At 42.1% G+C, this 25721-nt stretch overlaps 2 protein-coding genes across 2 annotated transcripts in view; both read left to right on the forward strand.

The window, feature by feature from the left end:
• DDB1 (damage specific DNA binding protein 1) overlaps window positions 1-14351 on the forward strand; it is a 33204-nt gene extending 18853 nt beyond the window's left edge. The window contains exons 10-26 of the mRNA XM_075837678.1: window positions 542-617; window positions 706-814; window positions 1776-1954; window positions 2100-2263; window positions 3514-3621; window positions 5140-5347; window positions 5456-5551; window positions 7276-7387; window positions 8605-8728; window positions 8817-8981; window positions 10640-10734; window positions 10834-11004; window positions 12032-12141; window positions 12234-12403; window positions 12485-12587; window positions 13496-13619; window positions 13707-14351. Coding sequence (XP_075693793.1) covers window positions 542-617; window positions 706-814; window positions 1776-1954; window positions 2100-2263; window positions 3514-3621; window positions 5140-5347; window positions 5456-5551; window positions 7276-7387; window positions 8605-8728; window positions 8817-8981; window positions 10640-10734; window positions 10834-11004; window positions 12032-12141; window positions 12234-12403; window positions 12485-12587; window positions 13496-13619; window positions 13707-13790 — 2198 coding nt within the window. The 3' untranslated portion in view covers window positions 13791-14351. The remainder of the gene's footprint in view (window positions 1-541; window positions 618-705; window positions 815-1775; window positions 1955-2099; window positions 2264-3513; window positions 3622-5139; window positions 5348-5455; window positions 5552-7275; window positions 7388-8604; window positions 8729-8816; window positions 8982-10639; window positions 10735-10833; window positions 11005-12031; window positions 12142-12233; window positions 12404-12484; window positions 12588-13495; window positions 13620-13706) is intronic.
• A 561-nt stretch (window positions 14352-14912) lies between these two features.
• LOC142660807 (protein phosphatase 1 regulatory subunit 12A-like) overlaps window positions 14913-25721 on the forward strand; it is a 40114-nt gene continuing 29305 nt past the window's right edge. The window contains exon 1 of the mRNA XM_075837685.1: window positions 14913-15556. The gene's annotated coding sequence lies outside the window, so the exon portion shown is untranslated. The remainder of the gene's footprint in view (window positions 15557-25721) is intronic.

Here is a 25721-nt window from a genome sequence, read left to right on the forward strand (position 1 = left end):
AATGAATGGAGAGAAGTGTATGACGCTGATTGGTCAGTGTCATACACTCCTCTGTACAATGCCCACTTGGCCAAAAAGTAAAACACGCCCAGTTGGTCATTAAGAAACTCATTAGCATAAAGCGAATAGGTCATAACTCAGTAAAAAATTATCGTTTTTCTAAATAAAAAACACTGCTGTAATCTACATTACAGCGCCGATCACATCATGTACAATATAGGCCATTTATAATGTGGTGACAGAGCCTCCTTAACTCATAGATGTGAATGGGAGTTATGGAAACAGTGTAGCACAGCGAGAACTCGGGAGCTATGCAAACAGTGTAGTTCTCTATGCTGCGCTGATTCCGGAACTCCCGACCACCTATTTAGGAAGTGGCCGGGCAGCAGCAGGAGCTTAGCAGGGTAGAAGGGGAATTGGGGGGGCCCCGTTCTAGAAAGGTGCATCTATCGCACATTTCTGGCATATCCAAATGTCCAAGATGGAAAAACCCCCTTAATGATGTTCTTCTTTTCCCCCTGTTTTTTCTGCTCTACATCAGGTTTGTGGCCTCTCCGGGTTGCTGCTAATCGCGAGACAGATGACACGTTAGTTTTGTCTTTTGTGGGACAGACCAGGTGCGTTACGAGCTGAAGTGCTTGGTTACGTAGCTTGTAATATATCACAGACTTTATTTGGCCATAATAACATCTAGTTGTCCTACAGGGTTTTGACTTTGTCGGGGGAAGAAGTGGAGGAAACCGACCTTGCAGGCTTTGTTGATGATCAGCAAACCTTTTTCTGTGGGAACGTGATACATCAACAGCTCATTCAGGTATCGATGACGGGTTTACATACCCAATATAGATGTGCAGCATGAAATTAAAATGTGTAACTTACCTCTCTGCACTGTCCCCATACATTTATGGCACGGGTGGGATGTAGTCAACACACAGTGCCGTACATGTATGTATGTGATTACCGGAGCCTGTGATTGACAGGTGGCATCTTATGGTAATGGCTGGGATAAGAGATTTAACCCCTTGATTGCCACAGTCTATAGTAAGGCTGGCCATACACATTAGACGCATGTTGGCCAAACCCATGTGTATGGTGAATTTCAACATGCCTGGGCCTTTTCTTTGCAAATAGATAAGCCGATGCCAGAAGAGTCTGGCAGCGGCTTTCTCACTTCTCCCTGTTGAAATCATCAGTGTGTATCTGTATGGGGGAGTTGGAAGGAATAGCTGTCAGCCAAACGATCGTTCGGCGCACATCTATCTCAAGTGTATGGTCAGCTTAACGTCTTCATAATCAAAGGGATCTTCCACCTTTTATTTGCATTTAATTGGGCTCAGAAACCCTTCTACATTTAGCTCTGGGGGCCTAGAAAGTACCTTGGGGCTATCGTTCCAGATCCCCTTTTGTTTGGACATATGTAGGTATGCACTTATTACTGCCTATGCTATAACGATTAAGGCATTAACATACAGCAATAACATTAAAACGACTGAGAGGTGAATCAGTACATTGATTATCTAGTCTCAATGGCACCTGTCAATTGTCACCTGTCACCTGTGCAATGGAAGGTCCTAGCGAAATTCTCTATACAGGTGTGAACAGAGCCTTTGTATACGGTTATGATAAAAGACATAAGAATATTACGTTTATTATAGTGCTGATCTCAAATGTTGTCATTGTTAATATTCTTTTACTTGCACATATTAAAATGTTAAGTGTTTTTTTTTTTAAAAGTAACCTATTGTGTTTAAAATGTATGTTTTTTTTTTTTTCAGATCACATCAGCATCAGTCCGACTGGTATCACAGGACCCACAAAGCCTGGTTAGTGAATGGAAAGAGCCACAAGGTCGTAAAGTCAGTGTGTGTTCCTGCAACAGCCGCCAAGTACTACTTGCAGTGGGCAGAGTCCTCTACTACTTGGAAATCCACCCTGGGGAGCTGAAGCAGATCAGGTAAGGCAGTTGTAGGGGCGCTCTAGTTCTGTGATAAGGCAGTTGTAGGGGCGCTCTAGTTCTGTGATAAGGCAGTTGTAGGGGCGCTCTAGTTCTGTGATAAGGCAGTTGTATGAGCGCTTTAAAATATCTTCTCTACCAACAGTTGTACTGAAATGGAACATGAAGTTGCCTGTCTAGATATTACTCCATTGGGTGGCAGTGACGCGATGTCCACACTTTGCGCAATTGGCCTGTGGACGGATATCTCTGCGCGTATCCTTAGTTTACCAGGATTTCAGTTATTACATAAAGAGATGCTGGGTGGAGGTAAGTCAAAATGGAACTTGTACAGGGAGAAGATTAATATTATTATTTTGTATGTATTTATATATAGTCCTTCTCAATGAATTAGAATTTTATGAAGAAGTTAATTTGTCAGTAATTGAATTAAAAAAGTGAAACTCGTATATTCTATAGATTCATTACACACAGTGATCTATTTCCAGCATATTTTTCTTTTAATGTTGATGATTATGGTAAGTTAATGAAAACCCAAAATTTTGTATCTCAGAAAATGACAATATTATATAAGCCCAATTTCAAAAATGATTTTTAATACCGAAATGTTGGCCTACTGAAAAGTATGTACAGTATCTGCCCTCAATACTTGGTCGGGGCTCCTTTTGCATGAATTACTGTATCAATGCAGCGTGGCATGGAGGCGATCAGCCTGTGGCACTGCTGAGGTGTCATCAATGCGGCGTGGCATGGGGGCGATCAGCCTGTGGCACTGCTGAGGTGTTATGGACGCCCAGGTTGCTTTGCTAGCGGCCTTCAGCTCGTCTGCATTGTTGGGTCTGGTGTCTCTCATCTTCCTCTTGACAATAGATTCTCTATGGGGTTTAGGTCAGGCGAGTTTGCTGGCCAATCAAGCGCATTGATACTGTGGTTATTAAACCAGGTATTGGTACCTTTGGCAGGGTGGGCGGGTGCCAAGTCCTGCTGGAAAATGAAATCAGCATCTCCATAAAGCTTGTCAGCAGAGGGAAGCATGAAGTGCTCGAAAGTTTCCTGGTACCGGCTGTGTTGACTCTGGACTTGATATAACACAGTGGACCAACATTGTTGTTCAGCGGTCCATAGTCCTGTTTTCAGATAAAAGTACGTTTTGCATTTCATTGGGAAATCTCGGTCCCAGAGTCTGGAGGAAGAGTAGAGAGGCGTCAATCTAAGTTACTTGCAGTCCAGTGTGAAGTTTCCAGTCAGTGATGGTTTGGGGGCCATGTCATCAGCTGGTGTTGTTCCACTGTGTTATATCAAGTCCAGAGTCAACGCGGCGCCTAGCAGGAAATTTTAGTTCACTTCACGATTCCCTCTGCTGACAAGCTTTATGGAGATGCAGATTACACCCAGAACTGGGACTAATCCTACATATACCTGTGCATGGTAGGTACCAGCATTAAATTAATTAAAATCATCCAGGGCAGAATGGGATCTTTTCTCTTATGTATTGTGTGTGTGTGTGTGTGTGTGTGTGTGTGTGTTTATTTATTTTATTTGTTTTTTTTCTTCTTTAGAGATTATCCCAAGGTCCATCCTCATGACGTCGTTTGAAAACAGTCACTACCTGCTGTGTGCACTTGGGGACGGTGCTCTCTTCTACTTTAGCCTAAACACAGAAACAGGTACGTGTCATCTCTATAAGGGTAAGTTCACACGTAGCGTAAATACTGAAGATTTTCAGCAACGGATTTCATTGCAGAAAATCCACAGCGTAATACAGAAGCAGCAAAGTGGATGAGATTTGAACCAACCTCATCCACACGCTGCGTAAATGATGAGCGTTTTTTAATCAGCAGCATGTCAGTTGTTTTTGCGTAATCGCTGCTTTTGTGTTGCGCGTTTTCTCCATTGAATTCAATGGGGAGGTAAAGGTTGCGTGTTTTTGCGGTAGAAAAGCTGCGATTCCCAGAATTCTGTGCTTCATCCAGGCCGGCCTTCTGGGATGATGTTTTCATCCCATGTCACCGCAGCAGTGGACACACGGTATAAAATGTCAGAGGGTTTTCCGCAGTGGACATTCCAGCCGAAAAACATCACAATTTAGAGCGTTTTTTTTTGGGTTGCGTACGCAGTGTACCTTTTACGTAGCGTATCCATCCTGCGTGAACGTAGCCCAAGGGTGGATTCACACACTGCCGATTTGTTGCAGAAATTTTCTGCAACTAAAAATCTGTTCTATTCAACTGAATGAAGTTGTGTTATGTATTACAGCAAGCCTCCTTAAAGAGGCTCTGTCACCACATTATAAGTGCCCTATCTCCTACATAATGTGATCGGCGCTGTAATGTAGATAACAACAGTGGTTTTTATTTTGAAAAACGATCATTTTTAAGCAAGTTATGAGCAATTTTATATTTAGTTTCTCAATAGACAACTGGGCGTGTTTTTACTTTTGACCAAGTTGGTGTTGTAAAGAAGTGTATGAGGCTGACCAATCAGTGACTAATCAGCCTCATACACTTCTCATTGTTCCAGCCCAGCATGATCCACAGCACAGTGAGATTGTGCAGAGAAAGAAGCTGGGCTGGAACAATGAGAAGTGTATGATGCTGATTAGTCACTGATTGGTCACTGATTGGTCAGCCTCATACACTTCTTTACAACACCCACTTGGTCAAAAGTAAAAACACACCCAGTTGTCTATTGAGAAACTAAATCTAAAATTGCTCATAACTTGCTCAAAAATGATCGTTTTTCAAAATAAAAACCACTGCTATTATCTACATTACAGCGCCGATCAGATTATGTAGGAGACAGGGCACTTATAATCTGGTGACAGGGCCTCTTTAAAATCAATGGGACAGTTGAAGAAATTTATTGACCCAAAGGCACAGTTCACAGAGTATTCTCGGCTCTGATTGTGACGTGCAAACTGAGTTCTCCCCCCACCCCCCATTGATTTCAATGGGAGGCAAAGCCGTTTTTTCCTGGGTAGCTTTTGACTGCTTGCAGAAAAAAAAAAGCGGCCTGCCCTTTCTTGGAGCGGTTTACGCCTCTGAACCTCCATTGAAATCAGTGGGCGTGAGAAAAAAACAGCGCCACTTTGAAGTGTTTTTTTGCTGCAGGTTTTGCATTGGAAACGTTTGATACATGAAGTAACCAGTCACTATAACTGAATTCCTATCCCTTTCATTTCTCAGGTCTTTTGAGTGACCGAAAGAAGGTGACCCTGGGGACACAGCCCACTGTTTTGAGGACTTTCCGTTCTCTGTCCACAACAAATGTATTTGCTTGTTCTGACCGGCCCACAGTCATTTACAGCAGCAACCATAAGCTGGTTTTCTCCAATGTTAACCTGAAAGAGGTGAACTATATGTGCCCCCTGAACTCTGAGGGGTATCCGGATAGGCAAGTCATGCGTTTAGCTATGTCATAAGATGGGAAGAACATTCTTCGTTCTATTTTATTTTGTGTAACCTGTTTTATACCTTATATTCCTATTTCTTTCATTTACAGTTTGGCCCTAGCGAATAACAGCACCCTTACCATTGGCACTATTGATGAAATACAAAAGCTTCATATCCGAACGGTTCCACTTTCTGAGTCTCCTAGGTGGGTTTTCAGGGGCGAGGACAGTTGACATGATGTATTAACCCCTTAAGGACCGAGCCATTTTTCATGTTTTTGTTTTTCACTCCTCGTGTTCCAAGAGCCATAACGTTTCTATTTTTCCCGTCAATGGAGCAGTGTGAGGGCTTATTGTTTGCGGGAGGACTTGTAGTTTCTAATGGCACCATTTAAAGTACCATATTATGTACTGGGAAACTGGGAAAAAATTATTTGCGGGATGAAATTGGAAAAAACTGCGATTCCCATATTGCTTTTTGGTTTTCGTTTTTATGGCTTTTACCGTGCGGTAAAATCAACAACTTAACTTTATTCTGCGGCTTAATACGATTTACGGTAATACCAAACGTATAAAAAAAAAATTTTTATTTTTTTTATTACTTTAAAAAAAGGAAACTTTTTGATAAAAATTAAACGGTTTTGTTTCATCACATTTAGAGAGCCATAATTTTTTTTATTGTTCCGTGGATTGAGCAGTGGGAGGGCTTATATTTTGCGGGACAAACTAGTTTTTATTGGTACCATATTTTGGTATGTACAAATTTTTTATCACTTTTCATGACATTTTTTTTGCGAACTAAGGTGACCAAAAAACAGCGATTTTGGCGGTTTACATTTTTGTTGTTTACTGCGTTCACCGTGCAAGTTAAATAAATAATGTTATATTGTAATAGTTCAAACTTTTACGGATGTAGTGATACCAATATGTTTATTTTTTTTTATTTTTTACGGTTCTTTAGAGGAAAAATGGGAAAAGTTTTTTTTTTTTTGAACTTTTAATATATATATTTTTTCACTAGTAATAATACAAATTATAGTACTAATATATTGCAGTATATTGTCATTTTTACAGGTTTCTGTTAAGCCGTGCCAGAGACAGACCAAAGGCAGACCTGGGGGCCTTAACTAGGCCCCTGTGGCTGCCATGACCACCACCGGCGCCCCCCGATCTTGGTGTGGGGGTGCCAATGAGCTGTCGGAGGGTACCGCCCCCTCTCTAACGCTTCAGATGCTGCGATCGCGATTCACTGCAGCATTTCTAGGGTTAAACGGGCAGGAACAGCGCGATCGCTGTTCTTGGCCGTTAGTCCCCAGTGTCAGCTGTAAAACACTGCTGACACCCACAGCGTATGGAGTTCGCTCAGCCCAAGAGCGCGCTCTATTCTTCCATATGACGCTTATCACGTAAATTTATGTGACAATGCGTCAAGGGGTTAAAGAATATGTAAACCTTTTGAAGGCAATTTTTTTTTATTTTTTTAGTACATTTAATAAAAAAAAATAAAGTTAACCTTTTGAGAGGGCTTCTATGTTTCCTGTATACATAGAAGCTGTATCTTGCGGGCAGGACTGACCGCTTTGGTTAGCAATGGTCCTGTGTGTCTCAGGCACGCAGGATTTAGCTATTGTCGATCACATTATGAACTTAGATGTGATAGATATTAACGAAGGCGTCTCCCACTGACCTGATGGATTCGGCTTTGACCACAAGAAAGAATCCAGAATGCATAGAAGCTGTATCTCAAAAAGTAAACTTTTTTTTTTAATCAAACCCAATTCAAAAGTTGTCTAAAATAAAGTAAAACATTGATTTGTGTGTGTGTGTGTGTATATATATATATATATATGTCCTTCAGAGATGTAGATAGCTTTTAAGTTCTCACCTCAACATACACACTCAAAGGTATTCATTGTCTTGTTTATTGCAGGAAGATTTGCTATCAGGAGGTATCTCAATGTTTTGGAGTGCTCTCCAGCCGAACCGAGGTGCAAGATGCTAGTGGAGGCAGCTCGCCACTCCGACCTAGTGCCAGTACCCAGGTGAGGGGAGATGTTACTGTCAGTGTTTTATATTAGAGCAATGGTGATCAGAAGTCTGATTGTCTGTTTTAACTGGATCTATATTCGACATTGTGACTTGTTATTTATACATGTTACTGTATGTGACGTATGAATATTTATTATCTATATAGCATAACCGCGAGTGGATCAATATTTTTGACTGTTGTAAAAACAAGGCAATGTCCCTCCTGTCGGTTCCCCCGTCTATTCTTTCCTACACTACGCTGGAAAAAAACCTTAAAGGGTTTCCGTATATAAAATATACTGAAATATTATTTTTTTTTATATTAAAATGTTATACAATATCCTAATATACTTCCTGTATCAATTCCTCTCGTCTTTCAAGATCTCTGCTTGCTGTCATTCAATAGGAACCTTTATCGTTTACTTACAGGGGATAAAATTCTGTCTACGGTCATGTGATGGACACAGAGGTGCACGACTCATTAGAAGATGTGGCGAGGATACTGTAACGAGCTGTGCACCTGTGTGTCCATCACATGACCATGGACAGAATTTTAGCCACTGGCAGTAAACAATGAATGTTACTACTGAATGCATACAGAAGGCTTATTGGAATATTGTGGAACTTTTCATTATTTAATAAATAAGCCTTTATAAAACCTTGCTGAAATGTAATAGTCCTTACTAAATAAAACGCCCCAACTTCAACCTTCCCCTGCTAAATGGGGGGGGGGGCAGAAGTTCTGTTGTCAATATGTGCGACCATAATTTCTGTAATATTTAAGTTGATCGTGCTGGTCTTTAACAGATAGTAGAGGTTCATTTCTGGGGGTGGGAGTGTTGCTAGGCGGCTGCCTTAAAGGGGTTGTTCACTACCGGATGACTGATTACCTATCTACCGGATAGGTCATCAGTATACGAATGGTGGGGGTCTGACACCCGGACCCCGTATCGATGAGCTTCTATGGCTGCCTCTGGGCACCTGATGTCATTGCACAGTATGCAGTGTACAGAGCGGGAAGCAGTTGGCTCGATACATTGCATAGTGGCCGTGCCGCAGAACTGCAGCTCTGCTCCTATTCACTTGGGTTTCCTTTTAAAAAAATATTGAATTTTTTATTTTTTTTTATTCTACTTTATTTTTGTGTTATTGCTTTGAAGAGTATAATGATTGCCTATTTTATTTTGCCATTTTGTGCTACTTTCCAAAACATGTTTTTTTTATCTACTAGGCCCTCTCTTCCAGTGTAAGCAGTAGTAAGCTGTTTTCAGGGAGTACATCCCCCCATGAAACCTCATTTGGAGAAGAAATAGAGGTCCACAATCTTCTCATCATAGATCAACACACATTTGAAGGTAGTAAGTGAAACAGATTTCTGAAAAGCTGACAATTGTTTATCTGTCATCGAAGCTTATTCTTGTTTTTTTTCTTTTTTCTCTTTAGTCCTGCACACTCATCAATTCTTGCAGAATGAGTACACACTCAGCTTGGTGTCCTGCAAACTGGGAAAGGATCCAAGCACTTATTTCATTGTGGGAACTGCCATGGTGTACCCAGATGAGGCAGAACCAAAGCAAGGAAGGATTGTGGTTTTCCAGTATTCTGATGGTGAGAAAAGACAAATTCTTTCATGTATAAATGGGTGGAAGGTTTTAGAGCTTTTCGTATGTTTTCAGAACAATTAATTGAAAAAAAAAACAACCCACAAATGTTTTTTGAGAATTTAGAGGACTCCTTAACAGTCCTCTAATGGAGCAATTTGCTAATTCCTTTCTATGCTGTGTACTCATTAGATGTATCCTATTTACAGGGGGATATCTCAGTAAGACTCCATGTCCCTATTAGAGCATCTTGACATCATGGGGGGTGGTCCCATCTAGGGACCCCACTCATTAGCCGCAGCTGAGAGCTGCTAACAAAGAGGAACTCACACTTTTGTGAATTCTGCCCGGTCACCTATTACATGGCCAACCAACACTGCATTTCAATGTATGGCTAGCTGCAACTTCTCGTGGCGATCAGAGTTGATTACCTGGAGTTGCAGAAGCTGGACCCGTAGCGGTCATCTGATCGCTGGGCTGTCATTGTTATAAAAAGCAGTTGGGGTTATCATGACAAGACGACCCCTTTTAAGGATGTTATAGCCACTTAAAGGGACTGTGTCGCTAGAAAAATATATATATATTTTTTTAGTTAAACTGTTAGTGCATAAATGATGACACATTGTTCTAATTTTTTTTTATTTTTTCACAAGTCAGGAAATATTATAAATTAGATTCTAATTTATAACATTTCCATGTGCTGGTCACTAGAGGGAGCAATTCCCAAAATTGCAGCATTGGCATGTGGTAAAGCAACCACATTGCTTTATGCTGCAAAATTGGAGAAGACACACTCGCTCTAGTGTCCTCAAACAATCCCACCTCCTTTATCCTGGCTAGTGCCAGTAGAAAGGAGGGGGTTGAATGTTCAAACGTCCTACACTGTGTGCCGCCATTTTTTGAGCGAATGCACAAGTGTAGGAGGATTATATACAGTGGTAATCACACAGTATAACACACACACACACACACACACACACACACACACACACACACACACACACACCTTACCTGCTCCTGCCGCCGCCACTGTTCCTCCGCTCCTAGTCCTTGCTTCTGAACATATGGACGGAAGCCGCGACCGGAAGTAGTCATCTTACTGTCCGGCCGCGGCTTCCGGTCTACATGAAAATGGCGCCGGATGTCGCTCGGCCGAAGACCTTCCTTTTGGACTGTGTGGGAGCGGCGCATGCGCTGTTCCCACACAGACGGCGTACGCTATAGTGAATGGAACGGCTCACGTTCGCATTCTCTATGGGGATGTATGTGCCGTATTCCATCTCTGTATGTGTCGTTAATCGACACATACAGAGATGAAAAAAAAAATGGCAGCCCCCATAGAGAAGAAAAAGAAAGAAAAAAGTACAACACAAATAAATAAAAAATATTTTAATGACATACTAAAAGCAATAACATATAAAAAAAAAAAATCGTGACACCTTCCCTTTAAACTTTCATTCTCGTGAATGGGTAGCATCAGAAATAGCTTGACTTTATAAACAAGGGCAGTAGGAAAAATACAGTTTTGTCAAATTGCTAGTGTGTGCGAGCGAGAAGTGTTGTATTCTATGCCACATATAAAAATTAAATGATGGTTTTGTAAATGGGGATAAACTATTTTGAGAATGTGTGCCACTAAACGAATACAACTGCTGGTCTCTACAGGAAAGCTGCAGACTGTTGCAGAGAAGGAAGTTAAGGGAGCTGTGTACTCGATGGTTGAATTTAATGGAAAGCTACTGGCCAGCATCAACAGCACGGTGAGATTTAGATGAGTAACATGGGTGTCCTACATTTACTAAATGGCACTATTGTTGAGTTACATCGAGTCAACTGATTTTTTTTGTTGTTTTACACAGGTCCGTCTGTATGAATGGACAGCAGAAAAGGAGCTGCGTACAGAATGCAACCATTACAACAATATCATGGCTTTATATTTGAAAACCAAGGGTGATTTCATCTTGGTGGGGGACTTAATGCGTTCGGTGCTGCTACTAGCTTACAAACCAATGGAAGGAAACTTTGAGGAGGTAACAACACTCTACCAGATCGACTGGCTGACCCCATTGACTGCTAGTAGGGTCTGTCAGGTTTCAGGATTGTGTGCCCTGTTTTGACAGGAAAAAAATAGCGCTGTATGCCTATAGCACATGAAACGTGAAAAAAAAACGTTGCAGCCCTAATATATCTGCAGCTTCTCAGCACTCTGGTCCATTCCTCCTGCCTGTGCTCTTGCCTTATTGAGTCTTAGTCATAAAGACCTTGTATGGATCCAAATCAGGTAAACATGTTCTCTGGATTGGTGGGCATCACAGTGGTCGGACCCCCACCGATCAGATATTTTTCACCTATCCTGTGGATAGGTGATAAAGGGGTTTTCCCATAATCTATATGTATGTGTGTACATTGAGAATCAATGTACACACTTTAAGGGGTTTTCCCATAATCAATATCGATCACCTATCCACAGGATACCTGATTGGTGGGGGTCCGACCACTGTGACCCGCACTAATCCCAAGAACGCGTTTACCTGGCCACCCCTGTGTGCATCATATAACTGGAGCGGTACTGCGCATGTTCGGCCCCTGCTATACTAATTAAGTGCCTTCTCGGGATCAGTGAGGGTCCCAGCGGTTGGACACCCACGATCAGATATTTATAACCTATACTTTAGATAGGGAATAAATATTGATTATGGGAATACCCCTCTAACTGCCAATGTTCAAGCCGCTTATGAGGATATTGATGTGAATGGTATTTTAGATTCACAAAATGCCTCCAAGACGAGCTTGAAGAAGGCCAGAGCACAGACAGGAAGTTTTGTCATGGGGATGTAGATTGTAAGAAAACGAAAAAAAAAATATTTCCCTTGTTTCTTGTATGCTAAAAGTGCCTTTATATAAAATGTCTGGTTCTTTTGTTAACTGTAAGACAACTGTACGTGGCCTGATGTATGTCAAAAACGGAATCTGGTTTTGAACCAACCGTGTCCTTTGCATGTTTCCATCTGTATGTTGTGTATATTTGTAGCACAGATTTATTCTTTATCTCTACAGATTGCCCGGGATTTTAACCCCAACTGGATGAGCGCAGTGGAGATTCTAGATGATGATAACTTCTTGGGAGCAGAGAATGCATTTAATTTATTTGTATGTCAAAAAGACAGGTAATAATAGTAGATAATCTGTAAGTAGTAGCCTTGTAGATTATAATCTGATTAATGCGCCATAGATGTAATATCTCTGGCTTTATTCTCAGTGCTGCCACAACAGATGAGGAAAGACAACACTTACAAGAAGTTGGGCTCTTCCACTTAGGGGAGTTTGTGAACGTCTTCTGTCACGGCTCGCTGGTGATGCAGAATCTTGGGGAGACGTCTCCTCCTACACAAGGCTCCGTGCTCTTTGGCACGGTTAATGGGATGATTGGTATGTATAGAAGCTGTCATTAATTTCTCCGTTGTCCCATGATGGTCTCATTTACTTCAGCTGACCTTTTTTGTATTTCAGGTCTGGTGACTTCAGTGTCGGAAAGCTGGTACAATCTCCTACTAGATGTTCAGAACAGACTCAACAAAGTTATCAAGAGCGTGGGCAAGATTGAGCACTCCTTATATCCTTTTTGTTTTTAATATGGGGATTTTAGGAAGAATTGCCTCCTTACTGCAAAGTGTAGTGATGTGTTAAAGGTAGTGTCTGTATTGGACAACCTCTTCTCATAATATGGCATGATAATTGTGTATGGGGAGGGGGTCTTGCTGCTGGGAGCCCCTGTGTTTGGCCATTATCTGTGGGGGAGCCACAAGATATATGCTCTTAAAATCAATGGGCATCTATGATGTTCATTGATTTCAGTCAGTGGCAAGAGCCAGAATCTTTCTTTTTGAGTAGATCCTTCTGTTAAAGGGGTTATTTGAGTTATTACAATTGATGGCCTATCTTTAGGATTGGCTATCAATATTAGATAGGTGGAGGGGTCCAACTGTTGGCATCCCTGCAGATCCACTGTTTGAAGGGGCCACGCCGCAGCCTCCTCATTGTTTACACGGTTCTTCTTTCTGTTTGTACTTGCTCGCACCGTTACATTTATATCGGATGTACAAGTTATTGCACCACTGGCCTTTCAAACAACTGATTGGCGGGAGTGCCAACAGTTGGACCCCCCTGATCTAATATTGATGTCCTATCCTGAGGATAGCCCGTCAATTTTTATAACCCGGATAACCCCTTTAAGCGAGAGTTTTGTAGTTCACCCGTTTAATGTCTTTGTCCTCTTTCCCATGCTGCACAGAATTTAGGCATGTTGGGGAAATCCAAGTGATGTATTTCTCTTTGGCTTTTAGAAGGGGTGCATTTTAGTATTTTGATCATTTCACCTTATGAGTTACCACTGACAAGGGGAGGATGACCCCTTCTTATTAGTAGCACAGATAGGTAATCCCTGAAAGCCTTCTATTGCACCTTGGGTGATCTTGTGGTTTGTTTTACTCTATGCAATAATCTTTCCTTAAAATACTTTACCTGGAGGTCATTCCATACAGAGAGAAAGACTGAAGCTGCAACTGGATTCATAGACGGGGATCTTATTGAGAGCTTTCTGGACATCAGCCGATCTAAGATGCAGGAGGTGGTAGCAAATCTACAGGTGAGGGAAAATCCGTTCTACTCTAGTGTTTCTGTCACGCAGATGGAAGATATTGGTGTCTCCTAAACACAAGCTTGTATTTTTCAGATTGATGATGGCAGCGGAATGAAGAGAGAGACCACAGTGGATGACCTGATAAAGATTGTGGAAGAGCTGACCAGGATTCACTGATTTGTGTCCCTTCCAATCTTCTTTACCCCTTAGGCTTGCCCAGTATCCTCCGAGCATTGCGGGAGCAGCCTCCCATTAGCCTGAAGGACAGCAAGATAAGCTTGTATGCATCCAGTCAGTGTCTAGGAATGGAATACCTCGCTTTGCTGCCCTAGTGGCACTTACATCTTTGCTTCCAGAGGTGGTCAGTGCAATGAAGGCCTCCTGCCATCAAAAGGAAAAAAAATGAGTGGTTGTACAGTTTGTTCCCTGCCCGGCTCCTTTGCTCCATTCATATTGCTGTTCTTCTATATTGTATGTATTTTTTCATATATTATGTTGTGAAAAGTAGGGTCCCCCCTATGGACTTTCTGCATAACAAGGTTGAGCTGTGACATCATAACCTGTGCAGGAAATGGGGCATGTGACGTCATCTGCAGCAACTGTGCGGTGTTTCACGTGCTAGTTTTTGCCTAATGGTGCAGTGTTCCTCCCTTCCAGTCTTCTCTTTACAAAAAGGTTAAAAGGGGGAGGTTATTTTCCAAAATTTTAGGAAATAAATCGGACTGGAATTAAAAAAAAGGATCTAGGCATCTTTACTGAAGTTGTCTTGGAGTATCTGAGTGGATGTGTGCGAGATTGTTGTGTTTTTCCTGGCATATAAAGAATATTTTGTCTGATCACTGCTTGTGTTTGCTTAGCAAATCACATTCACTCAAGAAGTTTTCCCAGGTTTATTCTACCATTGACTACATGTGGGGGAAATCCATAGATGCCGAAAGAGCGGGTCAATGGGGCAGACCGTTTGCGAGATTAGTGTTAACTATCTAGTTTTAGGGCCTGTTCACATAACCGTTCATTTCCGTTCGGGGTTCCGTCGGAGGTTTCCGTCGGGTGAACCCCGCAACTAAAAGTGAAAGTAAAGGCACAGCTTCCGTTTCAGTCACCACTGATCTCAATGGTGACGGAAACATCGCTAATGCTTTCCGTTCGTCACCATTCCGGCAGGTTTCCGGTTTTCCGACAGAATCAATAGCGGGGTCGACTGCGCTATTGATTCCGTCGGAAAACCGGAAACCTGCCGGAATGGTGACGAACGGAAAGCATTAGCGATGTTTCCGTCACCATTGAGATCAATGGTGACTGAAACGGAAGCTGTGCTTTCACTTTCCGTTGCGGGGTTCACCCGACCGAAACCTCCGACGGAACCCCAGGACGCAAATGAACGGTGATGTGAACAGGCCCTTATAAGCTGAATGAATAAATCTGTATCTTTCAGGAATGCCAATCAACAGAATGTGTCATGAACTAGTAGGCGGTGCATTGAATTGACTAATATTGTACAGTATATTATCTGCTTGGAAGAAGATCCATATGCATTGTTATAGAAGACTTAATGAAATGTATAACATAACATCATATACTTGTGTGTTTATTTCAGCTATCGTGTGGTTGCTTACAAGACATAACTAAAGCATAGACTTGCTTCTGTATTTGGCAGTCGTCATTGCTTGCGAAGTCTGGCCTGTGTCTGCAGTTGGACAGAAATCCCTGCATGTTCACGAGTGCTTTCAGGGAAGGGTAACCAGCGCGGGTCCATTTGCATTGGATCACATAAGGTCTCATTTATCAAAACTGTCTAAAAGGAAAACTGCCCATAGCAATTAATCAGAGCTATATTTATTACACAGGTTCAACTATTCATAATAGACTGATCCTTCCTGTTCTGTAGAGATCACTTCTCAGCAGTCATCTCATTATCATCACAGGCAGGATTACAACGACAGGTAATACGTCTATATATAGATAACAAAGGATCAATTGGTGATTAACATTGATTAACCCTCCTATCCTTTCCTGCACAATGACCTCTGCACAGGTCACAGAGCATGCCCACAACACTCTAACATAGAAGTCAATGGGTAATCTCCCAGCTAAGGTCCATGTGGCTGCTGTAAAGCATCTCTCTAAATACTGTTAACAGCTTAGACAAGATGACTGCCCCCATAATCATGTAAAGCAAATAGAATAAAAAAAAAAACTACAACTAGAAAATAAAAATAGCTTAGAATTGTTTTTTCCTGTATCTGGTTTTAATTACTAAAAAAAGAAAGAAAATAAAGGTGATACATTCTATATACTAAAGGCCCACACTTTGCATAGATGATGTATTACTATATAATTCTGGTGATTTTGAGCGTCTTGAAGAATGATAGATCAACATTTCTGTATGGTGTGTGTGTTAAGAAAGTGGGTCATTGTAGGGAGACTGTGCCATATGGAGCAGAAGGGAGTGTTATCAAAAGGGAACAAAGGAAGAAAATGCAACATTTAAAGTACACTCTAGGCAAGAATTATATACTGTTCTGCCTAATGTAGGTCCTGAGAGGACGGTGCACAGGTATTCTTCTGTGTCCTGCGCTGCCCCCTCAGGCCTTCAATGGGCATAACACGGTGTATCAGTTCTTCCCGTAGTGTTCCTTTAATTAGACCTCATATATTAGGAATCTGCATACATGGCATTTGCATAATGTATGCTCATTGTGGGGTATGTAATCCAGAATGGTATTTCACTATGAAGGTAAGTGGAAGGAATTGCTTTATCAGCTACAACAAAACCTGTTGCGTTTTTACTGCAGGCTTCATCAGGTGTGAATAGCGGTGATAGTAAGGGTATGTTCACACGGCCAAATTTCAGACGTATACGAGGCGTATTATGCCTCGTTTTACGTCTGAAAATAGGGCTACAATACGTCGGCAAACATCTGCCCATTCATTTGAATGGGTTTGCCGACGTACTGTGCAGACGACCTGTTATTTACGAGTCGTCGTTTGACAGCTGTCAAACGACGACCCGTAAATTTACTGCCTCGGCAAAGAAGTGCAGGGCACTTCTTTGCCACGTAATTTGGGCCGTTCTTCATTGAAATCAATGAAGCACGGCTCAAGGTTTACGAGCGTCTCAGACGCCTCGTAAATTACGAGGAGGAGCTTTTACGTGTGAAACGAGGCAGCTGTTAACAGTCTGTCTTTTCACACGTAACTGCCTCTCAGCGTGTGAACATACCCTAACGCAATAAACTGAAGGAAAACATTCCTCTACTCCAGTATTACAACAATTTATTTTTTGTTATCTACTGCCATGTAACAAGGTTCCCAATGCAAAGCAGAATGAAAGGATTCCCAAACGTTTCCGTAAAGGTTCTTCCCTTCTACTTTGTACTAGGATCCGTTCCCATTTTTAATAATAAAAAAAAGATGTATGGGACAGAAGGGCAGATTCAGGCCCTGTTCACATTAAGTTTTAAGCCTACATTGTAGGTATATGTTGGCAGATAAGGTTGCAATGTATCCCACTGTATAGGTGTAGAGTGGGATACGTTGCTAATAGGCTCCCATTGTAAAAAAAAAAATGGTATACCGCACAGTATACATTTTATTTTTATTTTTTATAATGTATACCTTTGTATGGAATGATGTAATCTACTACACTATTCCATACTACAAAAAAGTATACCGGAATAAACCAGCCGCACAGAGGCCAAAAGGACACTTGTTTAGCCTCTGGCGGGTGAATGGCGTATTGTTGATATACTTGGTGTACACGCTGGGAGCTTTTATTGGTGTATACGCCAGACGTAGGCTCCGACCCATGTATTTATGAAGTAAAGATATTGGAAAAAAAAGCGTTCAGTTTGTGCACCATATTTATGATGCCCCTGCGCCACTCCTTTTGACACATACGAATATGTCGGAAAAACGTGAAGGGGGCCTCACAGTTTTGGCGCGAGCGGGACTTATTTTTCAAAGATTTCTGACACTTTTCTAACTAGAAAAGTATTGGACAATGTCAAATTCATCATCAGGGCTTCCACCCTGTTCATGACTGTCACACACTACCATGGAGCAGCCCATCTTTTATATGGTGCCCAGGTAGTTATAAATCTGCCATCTCTGCTACCCTAATAATTAAAATACTGAAGACGAACACTCGTGAGTAAGTATGATTTAATTTATTTAACCCCTTAGTGACCAGCCCATTTTAGGCCTTAATGACCAAGCTATTTTATTCGTTTTTCTATAGTCGCATTCAAAGAGCTATAACGTTTTTATTTTTTCGTCTACATAGCTGTATGAGGACTTGTTTTTTGCGGGATTAGTTGAGCTTTTTAATAGCACCATTTTTGGGTACATATAATTTTTATATTAACTTTTATTAACCTTTTTGGGGGAGATTATAAAAAAAATTCCGCCATTGTTCTATGCGTTTTTAAATTGACGCCGTTCACTATGCGACGTAAATAACATGTTACCTTTATTCTATGGGTCGGTACGATTACGGCGATACCACATATGTAGAGGTTTTTTATGTTTTACGACTTTTGCACAATAAAAACACTTTTGAACTAAAATTATTTGTTTTTGCATCGTCGCTTTCCAAGAGCCGTAATTTTTTTATTTTTCCATCAATGTAGTGATTTTTTGGGCTTGTTTTCTGCGGGACAAGACGTAGTTTTGAATGGTACTGTTTTGGGGTGCATGGGACTTATTGATTCATTTTTATTATGACTTTTTTGGGGGGCAATGGAAAAAAATTGCAATTTCGCCATAGTTTTTTGCGTTTTTTTTTTACGGTGTTCACTTTGCGGTTTCAATTACATATTAACTTTATTAATGGAGTCATTACGGTCGCGGCGATACCACATATGTGTACTTTTTTTTTTTTTTTTTTACACTTACTAAATAAAACCACTTTTTATGGAAAAAAATGGTTTTATTTATTTTTTTTACTGTACTTTTTATTAATAATCTTTATTTCACTTTGATGACTGATTTTATTAGTCCCACTAGGGGACTTTACTGTGCGATGTTCCGATCGCTGCTATAATGCTTTGGTATACTTCGTATACCAGAGCATTATTGCCTGTCAGTGTAAATCTGACAGGCAATCTGTTAGGACGTGCCTCCGGCGCGTCCTAACAGGCATATGTCCAGGGCAGACCTGGGGGCTTTTATCAGTCCCCCGGCTGCCATGACACCCCATCGGAGACCCGCGATTGCATTGGCGGGCCGCCGATGGGTGACAGAGGGAGCGCACTCCCTCTGTAAACAAAGTTAAATGCCGCGGTCGCTATTGACGGCGGCATTTAACGGGTTAAACGGCCGCGATCGAAGTAAACTTCGATCGCGGGCGTTGGAGCAGGAGCTCAGCTGTCATCAGACAGCAGAGCCCCGGCTCCTGCCTGCACGGGAGACCCGTGCAGGACTTAGACTAGGCTGACGTGAAAAGGCGTCAGCCTAGCCTAAAGCCCATTAGTGAATCACGTAAAAAGGCGTATTAGTGGTCACTAAGGGGTTAAATTGTAACTGGAATCCCTAAATACTTATAGGGCTACATTCACACGAGCATGACAGATTTGTGTGTAAAAAAATGAGTAAATCTGGTCAGTGTGCGTTGCGTTATTGCATCTGTGCTTTGCGAGTGGCGTGTGGTTTTCACGCACTCGCAAAGCACTTTTTTTTGTTAATGGAATTGATGCACAAATCACGCACAGCACACGAATGTGAATCCATGGGCTGTGAGTGGTTTCCACGCACCCATTGACTACATTAGGAGCGTGAAAACGCACCAATATAGGACATGCAGTGAGTTTCACGTAACGGAGTTTCCCTGCGTGAAAACTTGTGTGGAGAGCCCCATTGAAATAATGGGTCAGTGTGCTGTGCAGAATTTACATGTTTGTGTGAATGGGCCCTTAGAGGAAATCCACCATAAATAATTCACACCGTGAGCTCAGACCACACTGACGGAAGAGAGAGCAGCATTTTATGGAACATGCAAACTACCCTTGGGAGTTGAAGAGTTCCACGATCAGAAAACACCAACATCCTGGCACTACTGATGGCTGTTATTCCTGCCCTGTCACTGGTACCAACGTTCATGGCCAGTAATAGACCAGTTCTGAACTGTAATAATATACATTGAATTTAAAGCAGGGCTTCTCAAATTTTTTCTATACATGTCTAATGAGTTAATACATGTTGATGCCGGGGCGTCACCAGTGACCAAATACTACTGTGCAGTGCCTATATTACCTTCGCAGCACATACTACCATAATATTACCACCATGCAGTGCACATAATACTACAACAGTGCAGCACAACACACCACCCCCGAAGTGGCAAATACAGTGCAGTACAACATACCTCCCCCGAAGTGCCAAACAAATACAGTGCCGCACAACATACCTCCCCCGAAGTGCCAAACAAATACAGTGCCGCACAACATTCCTTCCCCCGAAGCCTTTTTTTTATGCAATTGTGTAACAGTAAAAGAGGAAAAAAATGCTTTTCTAGTGCATAAGAGTATTGGGATGATCCAGTCTGTAAAAATCTATAAAGCAATAGATGAAACACCTGAGTAAAGTAGAAGCTTATAGTTCCGGGAGTACTCTATGGGGTGACGTATATAGAAACAAAGCGATGTGTGGGGGTTGGCTGCCGATGGCTGCCATGTTTTATTGAGCTTATCTGGAAAACCACATGCTTCTTACATCAGTTTAAAAAGAGGGAGGGTAGAATTAACCACTGCAATCCATGCCTGTAAGGTAGGAACCTCGGGATGATTCCAGTGGATAACTTGTCGTCTTATCGTAGAATAAAATAAGTTTCATTAGGGATTAAGAGGCCACAGACTGGTACCAGCTCCTCCACTAACCTAACGAGACAAACCTTAGGGCTTAGAACTCGAGGTAAACCCACTTTCTGTTCAGTAAATTCCATGACATCAGTCCAGAAACCAAAAATAATAGGGCAGTCCCAAAACATGCAGAAAAGAACATCTGCCATAAGACGGGGTCGAAGAGGGGAGTCCACTCTTCCCGTCCTAAATAAACCATGGGTCCCGACAGTGATTCGAATAACTTCTCATTATCCCCAGTGGATAGGAGGGAACAGTGTGACTTCATCTTTCCGAGGCCTTGGTGAGTTTAAGGAGCTCTATAGCTGTTTTTAGAACGTGGAGAGTGGCTTAGTTAAGGTATCTTGCGATTCCCATTTCTAGGGGGAAAATGTGCACAATCTTACATCATATCCTGAAAACTATAACCACAACACGTGGCGGAGTTGGAAGTAATGGAATCGTAAATGAGGTGGAACTTGGTATTTAGCCCGAATAAATTTTACCCACAACTACATCCCCCAGGGTCTTTCTAACCAGATTTGTGCATCTACTTAGGTTCGAGAGCCCCCTCAGGTGCGGAAGAAGTGGGCTATACCACAGTGGAGTAACAGGCGCCCATGTCACCTCGTCAGTACGAAACAACAGGGACCTCTGCCATAATTCCAATGTTTTTATTAAAATCATAAAGCAGTGGCCCAGCGGGGTCGCCGGTGTACACAAGGAGCCCAGTACTAGGATTGGTATGCCAGTGGGTGAACGACCACCATACATAGACCAACTAACTCGCTAGGAAATAAAGATAGAGGTTTGGCAGGGCTAACCTGCCTTTTTCGGTAGGGAAAAGCTGGGGACTTCCACCTGCCCAGATTAAGGATCTAATCTCTCTGTTTATACCAAAATACAATGACAGGCAACCATATAGGAGAATTATGAAACCTATATAGCAAACTTGGCAGAGATTTTATTTAAAAAAAAAAGTTTATAAGGGGTAGGTGTTTTCTGCGGTCAACTTTACATGAAATATACACCATAGGTCAAGACAACTCCATTTTTGTTTTAAACATGGCGGTCATATCACAAAATATGGATGTCAAAAATCAGATTTCCCAAGTGGTCAAGAGCAGGGTTTCTCGATAGTTCTAAACCAAATCCCCTTCTCAAATTAATTGCATCAAAGTCCCCCCAAGGCTATGATACACGGTGCTACTTTGCTGTCTGTTACTATAGAGACACATAGGTCTGCAAAGGAACTGTAGACACAAAATGTTAGGACATTTTTAATGAAGACTATTTGCAAAGTTGCATTTTTTTTTTTCATTTTAGATGCAGTGGAGCAATAGATGAAATTGGTGGCGAAGGTGAATGTAGCCTTAAAAGGGGTATTCCCATCTCTCCATTTACCTGCACTCCATAGTCGTCGCTGTCTGCCACTTCTGCGTTTTCTGGTCTCTGTGGTGGGTGGTTAATCCTTAGTCTAATTGACATTTCAGGGCAGGGCAGGGCGATGTGATGATGTCATCACACCGCTGCCCTGAATGTGCGCACTCCATGTGGTGTGCAGCACTATTTAAGGGTTCCAGGGAAACTCCACATGCCCTGGAGCCATTCATAGAGCTGCTGAAAGGTGGCCAAAGTGGGGGCTGCCACAGGTGTGCCAGCAGACGCGCTCCTGCGACCTTGGCCACCTACACTAAGGGTATGTTCACACGCTGAGTCAAAAACGTCTGAAAATACGGAGCTGTTTTCAAGGGGAAACAGCTGATTTTCAGAAGTTTTTTAAGCCGCTCGCAAATTTTCGCTGCGTTTTTTATGGCCGTTTCTGGAGCTGTTTTCCATATTCAATGAAAAACGGCTCCAAAAACGTCCCAAGAAGTGACCTGCACTTCTTTTTCGCGGCCGTTTTTTTTACACACCCGTTTTTCAAAAGGCCACGTAAAAAAATGGCCCATTGAAACAGAACGCTATTTTTCCTATTGAAATCAATGAGCAGATCTTTGGAGGCATACTGCTTCCGTTTTTTCGGGCGTTTACGGCCTGAAAAACGGCCGAAAATAGGCCGTGTGAACATACCCTAAAGGTATGGGAGAATACTACGCCAGCACATCCGTAACACTAGGCAACAAGCCACCAACAAAGGGGGACCCAGGATGGTTGTGGAGAAATATTTGGAAAAGTCAAGGTACTTAGAAAAGTATATATATATATATTTAGGTTGGCTGTCGTATGAGAATGGATAAAAGAGATGGGAAAACCCATCTCACAACTGTTGCAAAATACAGCAGAAGGCACAGCCATAGGAATGCACTTAACGTCCTTCTCAATATGTCAGCAACGTTGAGATGTGCAGAAGATCTTGTCCATAAAAGCAGAAATCAAAGCAGATGCACTTTTCCCATTCACTTTAATAGGAGCGTAACTCAAACAGAAGAGTTGCAGGGCTTGAAACACGCAACAGTCAAGTCATTGGATTAGAAGTCATGGACTAGCGCTGGCCTAAGGGATGTATGTTCAGGTCCCGAGGGGTGGGTAAAACCTGTCCTGCCATTGGATGGTTTCGATAAGAATTATTTTTATTTAGCTGCTTTCGTTATTTGCTCTTTACGGGCCCCAAATAAAAGGACCAGACTTCAGAATATTAGACCTAAAGCCTTACCGCCGGTTAATCCAGAAGTAATAAAAAAAAAATAATTGATGTTGCTTTTTGAAGCCGTCTCTTCTGCCACATTCACCCGGTGCTTAAATACTACACGTTCCAATGCTGCTAAAATTACAGTTATGTCAGGTGCCAAATTTCTCAATCTGAGGTATCCATACCCCTAAGGGTGCTTCAAAAAGCTACTTGTGTGTTATAATTAATTCAAAAGAACAGTTTAAAATAGATAAAAACATAAAAGGCTACAAAAAGAAAAGTCTGAAAACGAAAGGTGCCCGTTCATCTAACGGTGGCGTGCTGCATGGCCTAAGCAGTATTACTTTTTTTTAATTTTTTTTTATAAATGTCAATGCGTTTTTTTGCCCACGTGGCATCACCGTGCTACCAAGACATTTCAGGGTAGGTGGAATTTAAATTTAAAGGGCATCTGCTACCGGACAGAGGAGTCGTTCTTTGGACATCTATGAGATCCGCTAACAAACCCAAGTCTTTGGTATCACCTACACCCACAGACTGGCATTTGTTGGGGCACCTCATAGATGGCCAAACAACAACAACACCTCTGTCTGATGTAAATTCCCGTAATACTATATTTATACATGATGGCATTCATGTAGTACTGGATTTACTGTTGGCACAAAATACCTGGTAATTTAAGCTCCACCAGTCAGTATTGACACACATCGTCAGTAGCGTTCTCATGTAACCATATTCCTTATCATGCCCAAATAATACCACCACAGATCAATGAAAAAAAATACAGATTTGTGGCATTTTCAGAGCTATTTCTGCAAGTTCAGAATTTTTGTTTTTATATATTTTTAAAAAAAAATAGTTTTTATTAACATTTTCCAATAAGGGGTACAAAAAGTAAAAAGGGGGAGGATGGGGGCTGAGAAATAATTCCAATAAGTCAGGTGAGGGGATCTACATATTAGGCAAATGCAGGCTCTCCCCTCCTCGTCTGGTTTTCAACCCCAGCGTGACGATAGCATGGGCATGGAACCAGCCAAATACCCTGTGCCAGTCTCACCGATATGTTATCCAAAAGCTTTCTCCGAGAAGCGAGATCGCCAATAAGCAGATCAGAGGCGTGACCCCCGCAGGCATCATAAGAATCCGAATCCCCGACAACTCATCAACTCGCAGTGAACACACGTTACAATATAGGTGCGTCCCCCATAAGTAGCTGTTCGTTAAACCAGATAGTGGAGTCAAAGCAGTGTTTTATTTTCATTTGCACGTTCCGCGGGAGGAGTGAGATAAAGGATTCCCAAGTATCGAAAAATTGCTCTTTGTGGAGAGATGCCTTGTTTTTATATTTTAAAGTTGAAAAAAAAAAAGACTACACCCAGTTTTCATGGCGCTCCCATGGCAATGCATCCCTACTGTTCCGGCTGGTCTGTGCACAGGCGGCGTCCTGTGTTGGCGTTCGTTACGACACTGGCAAGTAGCATGGACGCATTGCTATGGTAGCATCAGGAGGGTATAGTCTTATTTTTCTGCCGGCGGTCAATCCGAACCAAATATCTGCACACCATTTGGTGCTAATTTACAGCCAGATTTCCCTGCAGGTTCTGGTACGCTGTGGACTTTCATCAGCGTCCAAGTATCTATTAGCAAGAGATAGTGGCTGCAGTAGCTTCTCTTACTCTGGAGGACATGGCATACTGTATGTAATATGGACAGCCCCTTGATTTCAATGGGAATTGTGTAATGCTTTATTTCCCCTGTGGTGGCGCTGCAGGGAAATTGAACACTTGTTGCCAGGGTTCCCTGCAGCTTACAGCAGATCGCTGGGGGTCCTAGCCCTGTACAGATGACCCAACCAAAAGAGTTCTCCAAAACGTCTTTGAAGGGCTTTCACAGGATGCAGCTTTCTTCCAAAAACAGTGCCACACCGGCCCATGGGTTCTATCTGGTATTGCACCTCCGCTCCATTAAAGTGAATAAGCTGTAATACCACATACAACCTGCGGACAGATGTGGCACCCATGTTTTCCTAATCCTGTACAACCCCTTTTAGTGTGTTACTGCTCCATGAACTTGTATTGCTAACAACACGGGCGCGGAGCTGTTTTTGTTCCTAGTAGTTTCCGCTTCATAGGAAAAACACTTATAGAATAGCCCAACTCCAGAAAGGCAAATACTTCACAAACTCTAGTTGTTGACCAGGTGGCATTCTACAGTGCCAGTCCCCAAGCTCTTACATATCACCCTTTCTTCTGCTACTGTTTGCCCCTGATAATTCATGACTATATACTTGACTTACCGCCTGCTAGCAATGGTTATGTCTGATATGACACCAGCACTAACTCCAAGAGGTGTCCTCATACTTTTGGCCACGTTGATGTAACATTGTTACGGTCTGTGAGTGGCACTTGGGTAATGTGCCATTCAAAATTGGTCTTTCCAAACCACCGCTGTGCCCGGATTCCAAGTTAGGTCGATCACATCTCCGTTCAGTATTTCTGTAATCGGAGCAGAACAAAAATACCGGAAGCCCCGGATCTGTTTAATGATGAACACCATCGATGCCTGACAGAACCCATTGACTTTAATAGGTTCCGTTGGGTTTCCGCCATGGTGCCCCTCCCTCCATCATGTTACCGGACA

This window comes from Rhinoderma darwinii, chromosome 9 (assembly GCF_050947455.1).
Source record: "Rhinoderma darwinii isolate aRhiDar2 chromosome 9, aRhiDar2.hap1, whole genome shotgun sequence".
Lineage (NCBI taxonomy): Eukaryota > Metazoa > Chordata > Amphibia > Anura > Rhinodermatidae > Rhinoderma > Rhinoderma darwinii.